Source organism: Phocoena sinus, chromosome 11 (assembly GCF_008692025.1).
Source record: "Phocoena sinus isolate mPhoSin1 chromosome 11, mPhoSin1.pri, whole genome shotgun sequence".
NCBI lineage: Eukaryota > Metazoa > Chordata > Mammalia > Artiodactyla > Phocoenidae > Phocoena > Phocoena sinus.
In genome coordinates, this window is record NC_045773.1 from 8,050,506 (window position 1) to 8,066,954 (window position 16,449).

At 51.3% G+C, this 16,449-nt stretch overlaps 1 protein-coding gene across 1 annotated transcript in view; it reads right to left on the reverse strand.

Moving 5' to 3' along the window:
• Nucleotides 1-16,449, reverse strand: part of LMCD1 (LIM and cysteine rich domains 1) — a 57,903-nt gene that overhangs the window by 13,187 nt on the left and 28,267 nt on the right. The window contains 3 exon segments of the mRNA XM_032650057.1: nucleotides 2,191-2,520; nucleotides 9,035-9,290; nucleotides 15,633-15,721. Coding sequence (XP_032505948.1) covers nucleotides 2,191-2,520; nucleotides 9,035-9,290; nucleotides 15,633-15,721 — 675 coding nt within the window.

The window sequence follows — 16,449 nt, forward strand, 5'->3', positions numbered from 1 at the left end:
GACCCAGCTTCTGCCCTTGAGAAACCATGGGGCCTCTGACAAGCCACCATTCTTCCCTGAATCTCTGACTGCTCACCTGTAAAATGGGGCTGGTGAAATCCACCTACCAGGTAACAGTTCGAATTAATCCAAGACCTGGAAGTACTGAGCATAGCACGTGGCACACAGCAGGTGCTTAAGGCATGTGAACTTGAAATCTCATCGTCCTTTCAGGCAAAATGGCCACCCAAGCGGTCCCCATCTTTTGAGGATCAGTTTAGTTCGAACATGGGACTTCCCTGGTGGTCCAGTGGTTGAGAATCCGTCTTGCAATGCAGGGGACGCCGGTTTGATCCCTGGTTGGGGAACTGAAAGCCCACATGCTGCGGGGTAACTAAGCCTGTGCGCCACAACTACTGAGCCTGCGCACCACACCTAGAAAGACCTGCGTGCCGCAACTACAGAGCCCACGCGCCACAACTAAAGAGAAGCCTGCACGCCACAACGAAGGATCCTGCGTGCTGCAACTGAGACCGGACGCAGACAAAAACGAAAACAAAATTTAGTTTGAACATTCATTCATTCATCCCCTTGTTCAGTCATTCATGGGTCGCATGTTTATCAAGCACCTATTCTGTATATTATATTGATGACTGCTGCTGCAGATACAGAGATGGACAAGACAGGACCTCAGCTCTTAGAGGGGGTGATGGACGTGAGTCCACTAATGACATAATTTGTCATCTAATTAAGATTGGGCTTAGGGTCAGGAAGGAAAAGTCTGTCTTCCCAGCCAGCCCGACCCACCAATATCGGCTTCCTTCGCATTCCCTATTTACTGCCTGGTCTTGTTTAAATGCTTCTGAAGTGTCACAGCCATTTCCTAAAGTTGACTGTTGCCAAGGCCCTGGGATCTCAGGCCGCCTCTGCCCCAATTCCACACTGTCCAAACCCGTGGGCTGAGTCCAGGATAAAATACGTTCTCAGATCAGCATTTCTCTCTTGGGAATGGCAACTGGGAAACGTCACAGACTTAAAGACGTTGCGTTCCAGCTTGGAATCACGCAGTACTGATGTGTTAAAGATCGATGGCTGCTGGAGGGTGGATAGAAGGCAGGGCTGGGGACGAGGCTAGTTGATGAAACATGGTAACTGGATCTAATGTTTTCAGAAGTTCCTGGCATGTGAATTCTTCCTGAGAAATGGGTCTTTTCAAGACCATCACCAATTTGTGCTAGTGAAAATCAATTTCATTCTTTTGTCTCCTTGTTCTTTGCGTTGGATGGCAATCCCAAATGAACGGGCCCAGGGGGCGGGGGTGGGAGATGCAGGACACAGGTTTTGGATAACAAGTGTGAGTCACTACAGAGAAGAAAGACCCGGCCCCTTCTGGACGTACTGACAGCATCGTTCGGGCTGGCATTTCCCTGGGGTGTCTGGCTCACGTGGGTGACGGCTAGCCTGTTCCCAGCAAGGCAGGTGGTTTGCTTGAGGACCCTATACATTGGGACTTTTATCTCCAAATGTCACATAGAAGCATGAAGCCTCTTGGCTGATAGGGGTTGGGGGCCCATGAAAGTTAGCAAACAGCCCCACGTGGCCCGAATCTCAAGCCCGCCACCTCTCCCTACGGCCCTTGGAGTAAAGTCCTAAATCTATAGCATCCCAATACGGGGACAGTGTCCTCTGCTTGTTTGATTTCCTGGGGGCTCGGCGGACAGTACAGGCCAATCAATGCTTGAGTGATGGATGGACGGAGGGCGTGCCCTTCCGGAAGCGTGCCCCTGCCGACCTCGCCAGCCTTGGGCCCCCCTGCTCCCTGGTACCACACTTCCAGCCACCTGGGACTTCATTCAGTCCTCTGTGCTGTGCTGTCTGAGACTTTCACCTTTTTTTGCACATGATCACCTCTTTAAGGCAACACAGGTCTTCCCCGAAGAGCCCGAAGGCCTGGGGCACTCTTAATTATTCTTCCAAGGCCAGCGTGGGCCTCACCTCTCCCCCAAGCCTACCCTCACCCCCAAGCAAGGACAGATGCCCTTTCTCCGCACTGCGACGGTTTGCTTGTCTGTGACCTCTCCTGGACCATGACCACGAATGAAGGCAGGAATGAGGGAACAGAGCCTGGGGCTGGGAACCTGACCCTGCAGCCCTGGCCTGGGCGGTTTCAGCCAGACCCGATGGATGGATGGATGGACGGGAGAGACTTACGTGTTCCTTGGACGGGTCGCTGATGCTGCCGTTGGTAGTTGGGGCGGCCGTCTCTGCGCCCTCGGGCTTCTCCTGCTGCTTCCCCTCCTCCTTGGGCAAGCCGCCCTGCCCGGGAAGGGCCACTTCGCCCACACCCAGGGCCTCGCTCTTATACTGCTTCACAAACTCCTCCATCACCTTCAGCTCGTTCTCCAAAAGTCCGCGGCAGCGAGAGGGGTCCTGGTCGTAGATAGGGAGCTGACGCAAGAGCTGGCGCCGGCGGTAGTAGGCGCCCTCGGTGCCCGTCACTGGCTGCTTCTCCTTGGGGATGAGCTCCATGTACTGCAGGCCCTGGGGAAGAGGAGACCCAGCACCATGACTCCCAAGCACCGGGCAGAGATCTGAGCCCTGGCAAGACCTGGGCTTCTTCAGGTCTCTGCAGAACCCAAGGATTATTCTCAAGGAAGAAACGGGGTGAATTTGGGGAACACTGGAAAGAGACCTAAATAAGCTTCCACTCTCCCGAGTCACATTCACAGATTCACATTCTTGATGAGAATCGGGTAATTTCAGTAGACGTTCCTTTTAGATTTGCTAGCTTTGCAACATGGATTTTTGTTTCCTTCAAAACTGAATATTTTTACCTCATTTACCTCATGGCAATGCTTCTCATTTAAAAAAAAATGTCGATCTAGTTTAAAATCGCTTTTCTTGGCAAAGTGTAATTAAATCACTATAGGCAGAAGGTATTTCATAGTTTATTAATTTAAAAATATGCAAAGGCACCTTGTAACAGTAGAATCGACAAGGTCTCAGGTCAATCACATTTCCACACCAACAGGGCTGGCACAGATGGTAGACCATCTGAATATTAATATGTCCATGGATGGCTGTCCAATGGCCTTCTGTTGGCTTGCTTGCTTGCTTTTTTGAAATGAGCAGAAATCTTACACTTGGGTGGGTCCCAGGGACGGGGAGATTAGGGGAAGGTAAAGGTCGAGGCCACACAGCATGAGAAAGCGTGAGGGGCCAGTTGTTTGTCCTGGACTACTGTTCTCCACCACTGTGCCCGACCCTGACCCTGACCCTGACCCGTACCTGACTCGCCCACCAGACGGCCTCATTCCCATGCCCCCACGGTCGCTGCCGTATTGACCGTCTTAGAATCTGCCTGCCCCATATCTCGTCCTTGAGGCTGGACTCACCCTGGAGTTGTGTTAACCAACATGGAAAGTGCGATTCATAATGGACAGTCCCAGCTGCGGCCTGTCTGTAGGGAACAGGGTATGAGAACCTGGGGGTGGGGGGTGCTACTCCAGAGCCTGGTTTGCTGAATTTCATAATAAATGAATTCCGGATAAGAGCCTTTTTAGAACAGGGAGAGGCAGGTGTGGGAATGCAGTTGAGGGGGGGGCTGTGAGGGCCCCACCCCCGGCAGCTCAGCCCTGGATCCCGGAGGACCCGGCTGAGACCTCCTGGCCCTGCGGGCTCACGCATACCCTCTTCGTCCCTGTTCCTCTGCACAGCCCCTCATACTCTCAGGGCACCTTCTAGACACAGGAAATGGCCTGGGTGGTGCACAGAATTCTGGGGTGCTGGGAAATTTGGGTTTCTAGCTCCGGCCCTGCTGCTACTCTCTGTGTAAGATCAAGAAAGCACCCAGCCTCTCTGGGCCTCCGTTTCCTGATCTGCAAAGTTCAGGGTAGAAACCATGATCGTTAGGGTCTGGGCCGTTTGTGAGAAGTCAGCGGCCACCTCACTTGATCTTCCTCACAAGTAAGAGGAGAGCAGTGTCACTCAGCCGAGTCCGCAGCCCCGAAAAGGGTCCAAAGTAGGCTGGCTGGCCAAAGAGTCCCAGGCCCTTCACCCAACACTCAGAAGAACCAGAAGCCCCGGGGGGTCCCCCAGCTGACTACACGTCTGGCAGGGGCTGATTCCTGCTGTGTCTTGGGAAGACCGTGGCTTTTCTCTTGATCAGTGTGAAACTGCAGGTGGCCTCCGACGAGAACAGGCCAGACGGGTAGATCTGAAGACCCTTGTCTCAAACTTTGCGGTGCATAGGACTCACTTGGCGACCTTGTGGGAGAGCTTTCCAGGCCCACTCTGTTTTAGGAGCCTGCAGGGGCCTGGAAGTGAGTGCTTGTATAGGTCCTCCTGGGGGAGTCTGAAGTAGGACATCCGAGGGCAGTGGGTGGGGGAAGGGATGGGACCAACAGAGGACGGGAAGCAGCAGCCCAACAGCCAAGAGGCTGGGGTGGGGCACAGGGCCCTGAGGAGATGGATGAGGGTACGGTAGGGCACAGGACCCTGGGGAGATGCAGCAGGGGCGGGGCAGGGGAAATACCCCCGCCAGCCCTTCCTATTTCTTGCCCGGGGCCTGCCCGGCTCCTAGAGTCTTAGGAAGGATTTTGCAGCCGTGGAAACACGAGCTTTGCTCATGCTGTCGGAATGGGCATCCAGACCTGGCCAGTATCTCACTTACTCCGAGTGCTGAAGCAATCCCGGTCGCACGGAGGATTCGGCTGATGGGAGAGCAGCCTCTTCTAGGAAGGCTGCTTTCTTCCCCCAGGGGAGTGGTACGAGGAACGGTAGGGACAGCTAACACCTACGTGCTGCTCGCTGCGTTCCAGACCTTCTTCTAAGTGTCTGACCTATGTTAACCCATTTAATTCTCACAACACCCCTAGGAGAAAGGTACTAATATTATCCCTTGGGAAACTGAGGCACAGAGAAGTTAAGTAACCTCCCGAAGGTCACACAGCTAGTATGCGGTAGAGACAGCTTTGAACTCAGCAGCTTGGGTCTCGACTTCTTCTATACTGACCGTCTACAAATTGGATGATTTGCAAAGAGAAAAGAAATGTCCCCCAGTCTCTGGGGGAGTCTCCTTTTGTCATCATTTCAGGGTGAGGGGGCTGTGGAAGCATTGCCTGGTGCCAGGAGGCTGTAGTCCCTGGATCTGTGTGTGGCTCTGGTCTTCTAGGGCCTGCACCCCTCCCTGCCCGACTTTATAAGTCAGCCCTGTGGTCGAGGTTGCGCCTGCACTCACAGTGTCCTCAAAGCCCCAGCTGGGTACCGGCTCTCTGCCTTTGCTCTGGCAAGGCCCCAGCATCTGGCTACCACCGGCATGTGTTTCGGGATGGCTGGCCTTGCCTGGCTGGCCTGAGGCCCCTCCCACACTCCCGAGCCACACGCTGATGGCAGACATTGCTAATCAACCCTGATGAGGGTCTCAGAACCCACCTCAAGGCAGCCCTCAGGCAATCACGATCAGTTGGCATGGACTCGGGAAGGGGAGGATGGGGAGGGAGGCCGGGTCAGAGTGAGCTGCCGGTGGTGCTCAGAGCCTGCAAGAGAAGCTCTCAGGTGTTTCTCCACGAAGCCGACTACGGTCATGTTCCCCAAACCTTTAGCAAGATGACTTTTCTAGGATCAGTTGGAAAGATTGGTTTAGGTTTTAAGTTTTTCGTGAGAAACGCTCTGAATCATTTGGTGCTTTGCTGTCTGGCACAGCCATACTGGGTGAAGAGGTTCCTGGAACCAGGCTTTTTCAGGAGAGAAATCAAAAGAGCAGAGAGAAAAGTGGAGGAGAAGGATGCTCTTTTCCCAGGGTTGGGCAGTGGGACACACACAGACTCTGGAATCAGAAAACCCAGTCCTGATTCTGCGCTTCCTGATTCTTCTCCAGCTGTCAGACAAAGAGAGCAAATGGGCTTCACGTTACACGTTAATCCTGGTCAATCATGGCAGCCTGGAGTGCTGTGTTGAGTAGGATTCTGAGGCCCAATGAGGGCTCAGTGGGAGACAGTGCGCTGACTGCCACGGGTAAGGGAGCAGAGGATGGGGTACGAGTGAATGCCAGCCCTGCATGCGCTCCTCAACAGCTTCTGTTTGCCCTCCTGTAAAAAGGGGGCAGTAATGCACCCAGCGCACAGGGAGTGGTGAGGTGTTGATATCCTTCGTATATAAATACTCCGTGGATGCTGGTTCCCTTCATCTTCTCCGTCTTGCCTCCTCACAAATTCCCGGCTAGTTTTCAAAGACCCATTCACCTCCCCGAGCCTCGGTTTCTTCTTCTGTAGATGAGGGTAATAATAGTACAACCCTAACAGTGTTGGAAAATCAGAGGCAATCGTGCATGTGTGGCTCTTAGCGTAGTGCCTGGCTCATAGTAAGTACTCGATACGTACTAGCAATTAGGTTTATTGTGACTTTAGTCTTTGAAGACTTTAGTCAGCGTAGTGCCTGGCTCATAGTAAGTACTCGATACGTACTAGCAATTAGGTTTATTGTGACTTTAGTCTTTGAAGACTTTAGTCAGCGTAGTGCCTGGCTCATAGTAAGTACTCGATACGTACTAGCAATTAGGTTTATTGTGACTTTAGTCTTTGAAGACTTTAGTCTTTGAAGCATTTCTCTGGCTTTTATTCTGGTTGGGAAGGGTGACAGCAAGATTCAGTTCCATTTCCAAAATATAATCAGTCCCGATCACTTGGTAATTAAAAAAAAAGTCGGAAGGGTGAGTGGGAAGAAAGTCGTCCAATCTCAGAAATGTGATTTGCTCGGGCAGGCCAGACGCAGGGCAGACAGAGCGGCCTTTATCCCATGTGGTTTTATGAGCCGGCATTAATCACGGCCCGACGATGCCTTCCTCTGATTAGACTGGGGCTGAAGCGTTTGGGGTTTTCACCGGTCAGTTCCTGACGCCCACAGCTGGCTCTTTTATGAGCTGCTTGTTTTAGTTTCCACTCACATCTTGGAGACCCACTGATGGCTCACCCAGGCCCGGGTGCTGGAGGGCAGACCCGCGTTCCGAACCACCTGGCACTGCTGCTATTCCGTGCCGCTCTCCGTGGCCCCCGACCTGCCCCTGCCTACCCACTGGAGCTGTCAAAGTCCAGTTCAGCATTCTGTGTTTCCTCACATGTAAACTAACCCTCACCTCACAGGGTGGCTGAGCTCATGCAGGCTGAAGTGTTCTTTTAAAACATGCTTCTCAAAAAGCAAAGCTTTAAAAAAAAAACACACAAAAACTTTGCCTCTCTTCGCTTTATCTAGAAGGGATTTTTTCCCCCCTCTTAAGCTCCAGCTTAGCACTGCGCTGCTCGAACCTTCTATGGTGAAGGATCAAGATTTGTTTGGTGTTTTTTCCACGGATTGCAGGATGATTTGTGGGCTCAGTGCATGTGGTGAGAATGTAGCTCAGGCCACGTGAGATTTCCACGTGAGGCTGACCACGCAGCGCTGCTCAGCCATCACGCACTTGGATGTCAAGTGCTACAAAATTTTCCCAACATTTATTCTCAATTTCTGTGCTTCCGATTGGGGACCAGTCACAAGGATTTTGTGGAGCAGTGCCAGTCCCCAGACCACACGTGGAATGTCCTTGGCTGGGAGGCGACGTGGCACAAATACGCCTCGAGCCTGCTGCGTGCCCTGTGCAGTGCAAGGCGAGGAATGAGATGGCACACGGGACAGGCATGCGTGTGCTCTCGTGGGCCTCGCTTCACTCCAGTGTAGGGGAGAGGTGATGCCGAAGCACAGACGCGCATGCGACAATGAGAGCTCGAAATAAGAGCTTCTAAAGAAACCATGGAGAACTGGGAGAGAGGAGAAATGCAGTAGAGGGATGGGTGACATCTTCCACAGACTGGGTAGTGCGGGACGGCCTGTCTGAGATAGGACTGGCAGAAGGAGCCAGCCATGCAGAGAACCGGGAAAGGATGTTTCAAGGAGAGGGAACAGCATGTGCAAAGTCCCCGAGGAGGGCAAGAGCCTAGGGAGCCCAGGCCTGCCATAGAGTGGTCCAGGGCAGGAAGGTGGGAGGTCATTGCCATGCAAGGTACTCAGGGAGGGGGCGTAGCAGGAGCTGTGGGGGGAGCCCGCGGGGACAGGGACACACGGGTCTCAAAAGGCTCTCCTTTTCGCCCAGGAGAGATGGAATTCAACGTCAGGCTTGCATCTCTAACACTGTAGGGTTTTTTAAATCGCACTAACCTGTAGAAATCATCTGGGTCCTTGCTACTCCAGGTGTGCTCTGGGAGCTTGGCGGGACTGCAGATACTCAGAATGGCCCTGAGCCTACTCGATGTGTTTCTGCATGCTCTCCAGATGGCTTTTATGCTTGTGGAAATTTGAGGGGCGCTGGTCCACTGCTCTGGGTCTTGAAGGGGGCCCACATGGGGTATTACCTGGGGCTTCGTTTAAATACTCGTGACTGATAATTCTGATCCTGCAATCTGGAGCTTCCGATTTAATGGTCTGGGTTGAGGCCTGCGCATGGAGACTTTTCTTGGGTCCTCTTAGTGGGCAGCCACGGGGTGACCTTGTGCAAGTCACCTGCTCTCTCTGGGCCTTGTCCTTCTCTGGGTGCCTCTTCCCTAGGGTTGTGTAAAGCCAATTTACTTCTCTCTTTTAAGCCCAGGAGTTAGGGAGAAGAGAGGAGTGTTCCTGTGCTCTCCCCGAGACTTGCAAAGGGCGCATCCCAGGCCACTTTGAGGGAAAATGAGGAACTTACGGACGAACATGAGCACTCTGAGAGTTCTGAACAATGAACCATCCTCTGTTCAGAAGTGGGGAACCTAAAGGGAACCATGAGCAACCCTGTACTAGAGCTGAAAGGGCCCCTTAGAATTCACGGGAACACCTCTACCCATTTCATGGATGAGGAAAACTGAGGCCCAGACAGTTTTCACTTCAAGATCACGGAGTGAGGCAGGAGCAGATTCGAAACCAAAGCTATTTTCCTACCATTTTTGCAAACTGGCCCACTTCTTACCTCGTCTTTGACATCCAGGAACCTATGGCATGGCTCCTATTTACAAGGGTAGGGAAACAACCACTTGGTTGCAGGAAGCTCTCTTACCAGTTTCTGGGTGACTCCAGGGGGAGCCCACTCATAGGTGATGGTGTCAAAGGTGGGATCTTTCCCGGTGGCAATGGGGTTGGTCATGATCATTCGGTTCCTCTTGTAAATCCGGATGCCGTCCCCGCCTTTCACTCGGGCCGTGAGGGTGGAATACTTGGAGTCCATCAGCAAGCGGCCAATTTTCCGATCGTCTTCCAGGTCCGAGCTCAGGCAGTGGTCCTCCTGACTGCATTTGCATGACTTGCACATTTTCCTGGGGGGTGGGATGGGGACAAGTGAGATCAACCTCCAGAAAAGAGAGGCAGAATCTCCCGCTGGAGCACCTACGCTTTGGAAAGCAAGCTCAAAGTTTAACTTTAGTAACTTGAAAATGTTAGCAGCAGACAAATGGTAACCGGAGCCCAAAAGGCCTTTGACGTCAGAAACTCACGTCTTCCTATCTATCTGTGGGGAATGTGGGTATGACTTTCGTGGGTAAAAAGAGCAGCACATTTTTCCTCTTGGTCACTGGGGTGGCAAAGGCTGGTTCATCACTGGAGATGTTCTACAGTAGGAGTCTTCACAGCCTGTGGGCTAAACCCGGCCCACAACTTGCTTCTGTAAATAAAGTTTTATTGGAACACAGCTGTGCCCATTCATTTACATATTGTCTTTGGGCGGCATTTGGGCGGCAACAGCAGATAAGTAATTGCAGCAGAGATCACGTGGCCCATGGAGCCTAAAATATCTACTCTCTGGCCCTTTATTTTTAAAAAGTCTACTGATCCCTGCTCTAAAGAATTATTGAAACTGTCTCCCAAGATTCATGAGCCTCAGAGCTTCAGCAACTTGTAAACTCTTTAGCACTCATCCTGAAGTTAAAATACAGCTGGAAATTTTCTTCAGGAAACTGGTGGACAGGACCTGGGGGGAAGGGAATGAGTTTAGGAAACCCCTCGGGCTGGAGAGATTGATGTCCCTTGCCAAGGCTTTGTCCTGGGGCTGGGAAAAGAAAAAGCGTCCTGGGGAAGCTTCACAGTGACTTGAGGCCTGACACTTCCCTCTGACAATTAAAAACAAAAGCAGTTGGCTGCTTTGTGTCCTGCTGTTAAGGTTTAGATATCCAGAGCGTTCCCAGTGTGAGAGGAAAACCGCTCCCCTCCCTTCCTGGCCGTGTCCCCTTAGGCGTGCTGTGTCTCAGATGCCGGAACACACGCGATTTAGAGCTTGTTAGGTCAAGTGAGCTACATGAAGACCTACCGCGGGATGGGGCAGGCCTAAGCCAGAGACATGCCAGGGCAGTTGCATGGGTGCTTCACAGCCAGACCCGCCTGGAGGAACCCTTCTTTTCTAAACTCAGGAAACTGATGCATTTAATCATTTAGCACAAATTTTGACTGTGGGGCTACCAGACGCATGCCTTGATGGTCTACATCAGTGGTTCCCAGCCAAGGTCAGATCTGTCCCCAGGGGGCATTTGACAATGTCTGGAGACACTTTTTTAAAAAAAACTTTTTATTGGAGCATAGTTGATTTACAATGTTGTGTTAGTTTCTGCTGTAGAGCAAAGTGTATCAGTTATACATATTCCACTCTTTTTTTTTTTTAGATTCTTTTCCCATATAGGCCATTACAGAGTATTGAGTAGAGTTCCCTGTGCTATACAGCAGGTTCTTATTAGTTATCTATTTTATATATAGTAGTGTGTATATGTCAATCCCAGCCGCCCGATTTATCCCTCCACCCCCCATACCCTGGTAACCATAAGATTGTTTTCTACATCCACGACTCTACTTCTGTTTTGTAAGTAAGTTCATTCGTACCCTTTTTTTAGATTCCACATCTAAGCAATATCATATAATATTTGTCTTTCTGTGTCTGACTTACTTCACTCAGTATGACAATCTCTAGGTCCATGCATGTTGCTGCAAATGGCATTATTTTGTTCTTTTTTAAGGCTGAGTATGGAGACACCTTTGATAGTCCCAGTGGGGTGCTATGACGTCTATAGTGTAGAGACCAGGGATGCTGCTAAACATCCTACAATGCACAGGACAGCTCCCTCCACAGCAAAGAATTATCCAGTCCCAAATGTCAGTAGTGCTGAGGTTGAGAAATCCTAGTCTAATATGAAAAGAAGGAGGCCCCATCACAACCTTCGAGGAGACTGCAGTTGGGGTGGGAGAGGGAGAGAAAATCAGGTGGAAACCATAACATAAGGAAGAATCAGGTTGGGCCACGTGGGAGTTGCAGATGCTCTGGGTGGGGGGGCGGTTCTGCTGCCTGGACCAGTTCCCCCAGGAGGTCAGGATGTGGCCCAGGGAAAGGGCTCAGCGGTGATGGAGGTCAGCAGGCTACAGAAGGTTAAACACATTTCTTCAGTGCAAGGCTGCTTCTTGTTTTTAACGCACGGGTGTGCAGTGTGACATTAAGGGGAAGAGAAGGCAGCATTTCCAGCGTTATTTGGAGAGAAGCTTCCAGTCCAAGTTCACATTCAGTGGGCTGCCATTTGAGACATGTTAAAATCGCAGATCTCAATGATAATTCCAGAGACATTATCTCTCAAGATGAATAGGACCCTAAAAACGGTACAGGGCAAATGCAAGAAGGCTTTTCTTTTCGTGCTCATGAGAACGGGTTGCTTGTTTTATGGAACTGGGGCATTTTATTCATGACCCAATAATATTCTGTATGAGCCAGTCATGGAGGAAACTGATTCTTTAAGAAGACAGGTGAGGGCACTTTTGGTTTATGGGGCGAGGTGAGGGAGGCAGCAGCAGAGCAGGAAGCGGAGAGAGGAAGGAAGTGGAGGAAAGCCCAGTGTCCCACCGGGTCCTCTGACGTCCCCAAACCTTCCACACGTGGAAGTGGGGGAGGAAGCTGCCCTTTGCTCTGTTGGTTCACGTAGACGCTCAGGGTGCTGTGCGAGGCGTTGGGAACGCAGAACGCTTTGAAATGCAAAATGCTGACAAATCGATGTTCTTTGAGATTGTGTCCACATTATTCTTCCTTTCTTCATGCTCTTCATGTCACCAGACACGTTTCTGAGGCAGACACCCACTTGGTCCCACCTCACTCTTTCCAGGCACCCAGATTGCAGGGGACACAGACACATCTGGAAAGATCCTCAGCGGTGTCACAACGGCCATTTCTGCAATCTGTCATAGGCAACCTGGAATTATGGAAATGGCATGGCCTTGGGCTCTAATCCCAGCCTGAACACTAGCCCACCACAGACCCCTGGCAAGTTTCTTATCTGTAAAATGGGAGGGTTGGTCTATATCAGGGGTTGCCAAACTACAGCCCACTGGCAGAATCCAGTCCATCATCTCTTTTATATGGCCTATGAACTCTTTGGGGACACATGAAAATGATGAGAAATTTGAATTTCAGTGTCCCTAAATAAAGATTTATTACAACACAGTCACATTCATTCATTTACGTACTGTCTATGGATGATTTCCTGCTACAAGGGCCAAGCTGAATAGGTGTGACAGAGGCCATGTGGCTTGTGAAGCCGAAAACGATTACTATCTGGCTCTTCATTTATTTTTATTTTTGGCAGTATGCGGGCCTCTCACTGCTGTGGCCTCTCCCGTCGCGGAGCACAGGCTCCGGACGCGCAGGCTCAGCGGCCATGGCTCATGGGCCCAGCCGCTCCGCGGCATGTGGGATCTTCCCGGACCGGGGCACGAACCCGTGTCCCCTGCATCGGCAGGCGGACTCTCAGCCACTGCGCCACCAGGGAAGCCCTATCTGGCTCTTTAAAGAAAGTTTGCTGACCCTTGATCTAGTTGATGAGTTTTCAAGCTTTGCTGCACGCCCAAATCACCTGGGGAGCTGTGTTAACTTGGGGATGCCCCGCTCGGCCCCCGCCAGTTAGATACGTGCGTCTGGAGTGCGATCTGGGTCCGGGCACTCGCGACCCTGTTCCAAAGCGCGAGAGGCGTGAGTATGTCCCTTTCAGGAACTTAGGCACCTCAGGCTGACTTTCTATAGGTTGTCGCTCCAAAAGCACAGGAAGCCCAGCTATTGTATTACTGCGCAGCCACCTGTGAAGATCCTGACCCCGGTGAGAGGAGCAGAATTAACATCAAAGGGGTGCCGCAATGAGGAGATTGGGGGAATCTGTCCAGAGAGACCCCCAAAGGGTGTAAAATTTTGTAATTTGCAGAGCCAGTGGTCTCCCTTCCATTTTTCATAGTATGTCCCCTGCTTCCCTGAGATCAGGTTTTTTTCCCTATACTCACTGGAATTGGTGTGCCTTTAAAAAATAAAGCTGTTAGAATGATGATGATCAGTCTCTGCATGCGAGGAAGAAGCCTTGCCCTGGGCTCTCTCTGAAAAGCTTGGCCTTCTGGAGGCCCGCTTCCCTCCGCCGTGTATGGCAGCTCAGCATCCTATGAGGTTGGCCCCTGCGGGCAGGGACTCCGGCGTGGCCATTTGGAAAGCGGGATGCTGAAGGCTGCTGGGGGGACCTCCCCTTCCATTTCCATGATATGTTTGTTCTGAAAGTCTGCTTTTGTCTTCACTCTGTACCCTCCTCTCTAAGTAATTCTACTTATTCTGTGCTGCGAATATGAAGACCATTCTAATTCTACCAACCATGTGAATCCGTAATTGGATTCCAGACAGTTTGCCTGAAACTATGGAATTGTAAAGCTGGAAGGGGATCCTTGGGCCCACCAGCTCCAACCTTCCCATTTTTCAGATGGGAAATCTGAGGCTTAGAGAAGGGAAGTGTCTTATTCAAGCAGAGTCAACACATGAATTCTGTCCTGTGATTATTAGTTAGGAAACTTTCCCATGAAACCAGACTGGCTGCCACTCTGACCCTTTAAATATCTTTCTAACTATTGAGAACATGAGAACTGAAGCATAAAAACGGTTTGACACAGTTTCCCTGCTAGGGCTCTGCGACCTCACTGCTCCACGAAGCATCAAATTTAGGTCCCTATTAAGGTTGTTCCAAGGTGACACTGGATGGGCAGGACCTAAAAGCTGCAGTCTGTGTTTCTCAAGGACAAGTTCGCTTGACGTTCAAAGAACTTGTAGGATGATGAGGAAATGGGATGAAAACAATGCTGAGAGGCTTCTGCTCCTAGCCGAGAGGAACAGTGTCCAGAATTGCCCTCCTGCCATAAACAACTAGGAAACCAGACAAAATATATCAAACACCCATTTTCAGATGCCAGATAGCAGCGCGGGGACTGTGGTCCTTGAGAGAATGGAAACATTACTGCACTGACGCCATGTGTGCATTTAGGGAACATTATCCCTCGGCTCCGAGAACTCTGGAGGGAGGCATCCTCGCTTGTCTTCAGAGAGCTGATGAAGGGCCAGCCTTGTTCTCTGACACCCTGGTGGCAGATTCAGGACCAACGGGGTGAAATGATAGGGAGGCAGCCTCTTTGCAAGGCCAGAAAGAGCTCAAGTGGCCAAAATAGATGCGTGGGGAGCTCTTCGTCCTGGAAGGACATCCTAGCTGTGGGAGGAATTTGTGCAGGGGACGGGTGTTGGGATTGGATGACCTTGACGTTCCCTGGCTCCTCCGAAGCGGGGACTGCCTGGGAATAGCGTCAAGGAACAATCTTGTGCCTGGACCCCAGTACTGCATGCAGAATGGTTGACAGTGTGGGATGGGGCTTCATACAGACCTGAGTCCGAATTCTGCCCTCTGGTAGCCGTTCCCCCATTACCCACCCTCAGTTTCCTCATCTGTAAAGTGGACATACTAGTACCTCCTGCTTAGCGTTATTTTAGCATTTAAGTAGAAAAGACTTAGCTCAGCTCAATAAGTATTTTTGGTAACTGCTCTCTCACAGTGGAAATCAACTTCTCTGAGACAAACATCTCCCCAGTTTTGTTCTTCCACTGAGTGCCCAAGGCAACCCTCTGGCAGTGGAGACAAAAGCTCCTTTTTAGCTCTCGTGCCCTACAGGGCTTAGCCTCTCTCTCCCAGGGCTGCAGGGACGGTCCCCCAGGCTGTGCCCTGCACACCTCCAGGGCATACGACCCACACAGACGCTGATGTGAACAGTGCCCAGGGACTGTGCAGAGCGGCAGCCCTGCCTCTTGTTTTCAGAGTCCTCAATGAAAAAAAAAAAGAACAGCGCTGTGAGTCCAAGTCCAGCTGGATCTCACAGCCCTCCTGCCTTGGATGTGAATATCAGGTCCTGGTTTTTAAGTACTGTGGACACAGTGATTTTTATTTCTGTCCCAGGGGCACTCTTTGGTCAGAACCCCAGGGGGATGATGGCGCAGGAGGGGGAGATGAAGCCCATACACCAAACCCCAGGACAGACAGGTCTACCCAGCGTGGACCAGGCACCAGCTAACAACTGTCCACCGCTTCCCAGAGCATCCTCACCGGGCTGAGCTTGGCAGCCTCCACCTGGAAATGGTTTATAAAGCCCTGAACTCCCTCTTCATCTTGGCCCCTCAAGGGCTTTTCTGTCATTTCTGAATTAAGCCAAGCAAGAAGGCATTCACCCCGGAGCCAGTCCACCAGCAACACATGCATTCTAAACGGTCCCATCAGAGAATGACCAGGGTTCCCAGAGAGGACAGCCAAGAAATGAAGGCAGGCAGAGCCTCTCCTGACAAACTGCGTTACCTCCATGAATGCGGCTCGAAGCCCGAACACGTCCCCTTGCATCTCAGACAAGGCACACCTCTTGCTGACTGCTGCTGGCCCAGGGACATCTGGAAAAGGAGACAGAAAAGAGGGTGTTTTCCTTCCAAACGTCTTGGACCGGGGAAGCTTGACCTCTAAAGACTTGGCATGCCAGCAAAGCGATTGTGTGGGGTTCAAAGGTCTCGAGATGAATAAGCCATCACTTCACTGTTTACCAGGAATGGAGGAGACCAGTCAGGAAAGTGGCCATGGGTTAGGCGAGTGTGGAAGGGTGGAACTTTCCCAGCAGAAATGCCCTGGGGCTCATCCGCGCCTTCCCCAACCCTCACCCGCTCCCCTGATCCACTTGTCACTGGAATGGAATCTTCCAGTGAGTGCCTCCTGTCTCTCATTTATTTGTGATTTACTGATAGGGTGTGATTAAACCAAAGCTACAGGCACAAAGGTTCATGCTGCCAAATGTTTACAGCTCAAAGCATAGCTTAAATATTTTGCTAAATCACGGAAAATCAGGAGCATTTGAAATCTGGTCGTCTTTTGGGAGGAGCGCAACGCATGAGACAGGTTTTATTGTTCGTTACCAGCCACAGGTAAGGCTGCTGCTCGCTGATGTATTTAGACCCGGCTGGCTCTCAAATGGGGTCTTCAAACCGGCAGCATCACCAGAAGCCTGCAGGAAACGCCCCACCCATGAGGGTCTCAGCCCTTTCGAATTAGAACCTGCACTTTAACACAACTCCCAGGAGATTCATAGGACATGAAACTTGGAGAAGCGGTGGGTTGGCATATGGATCTG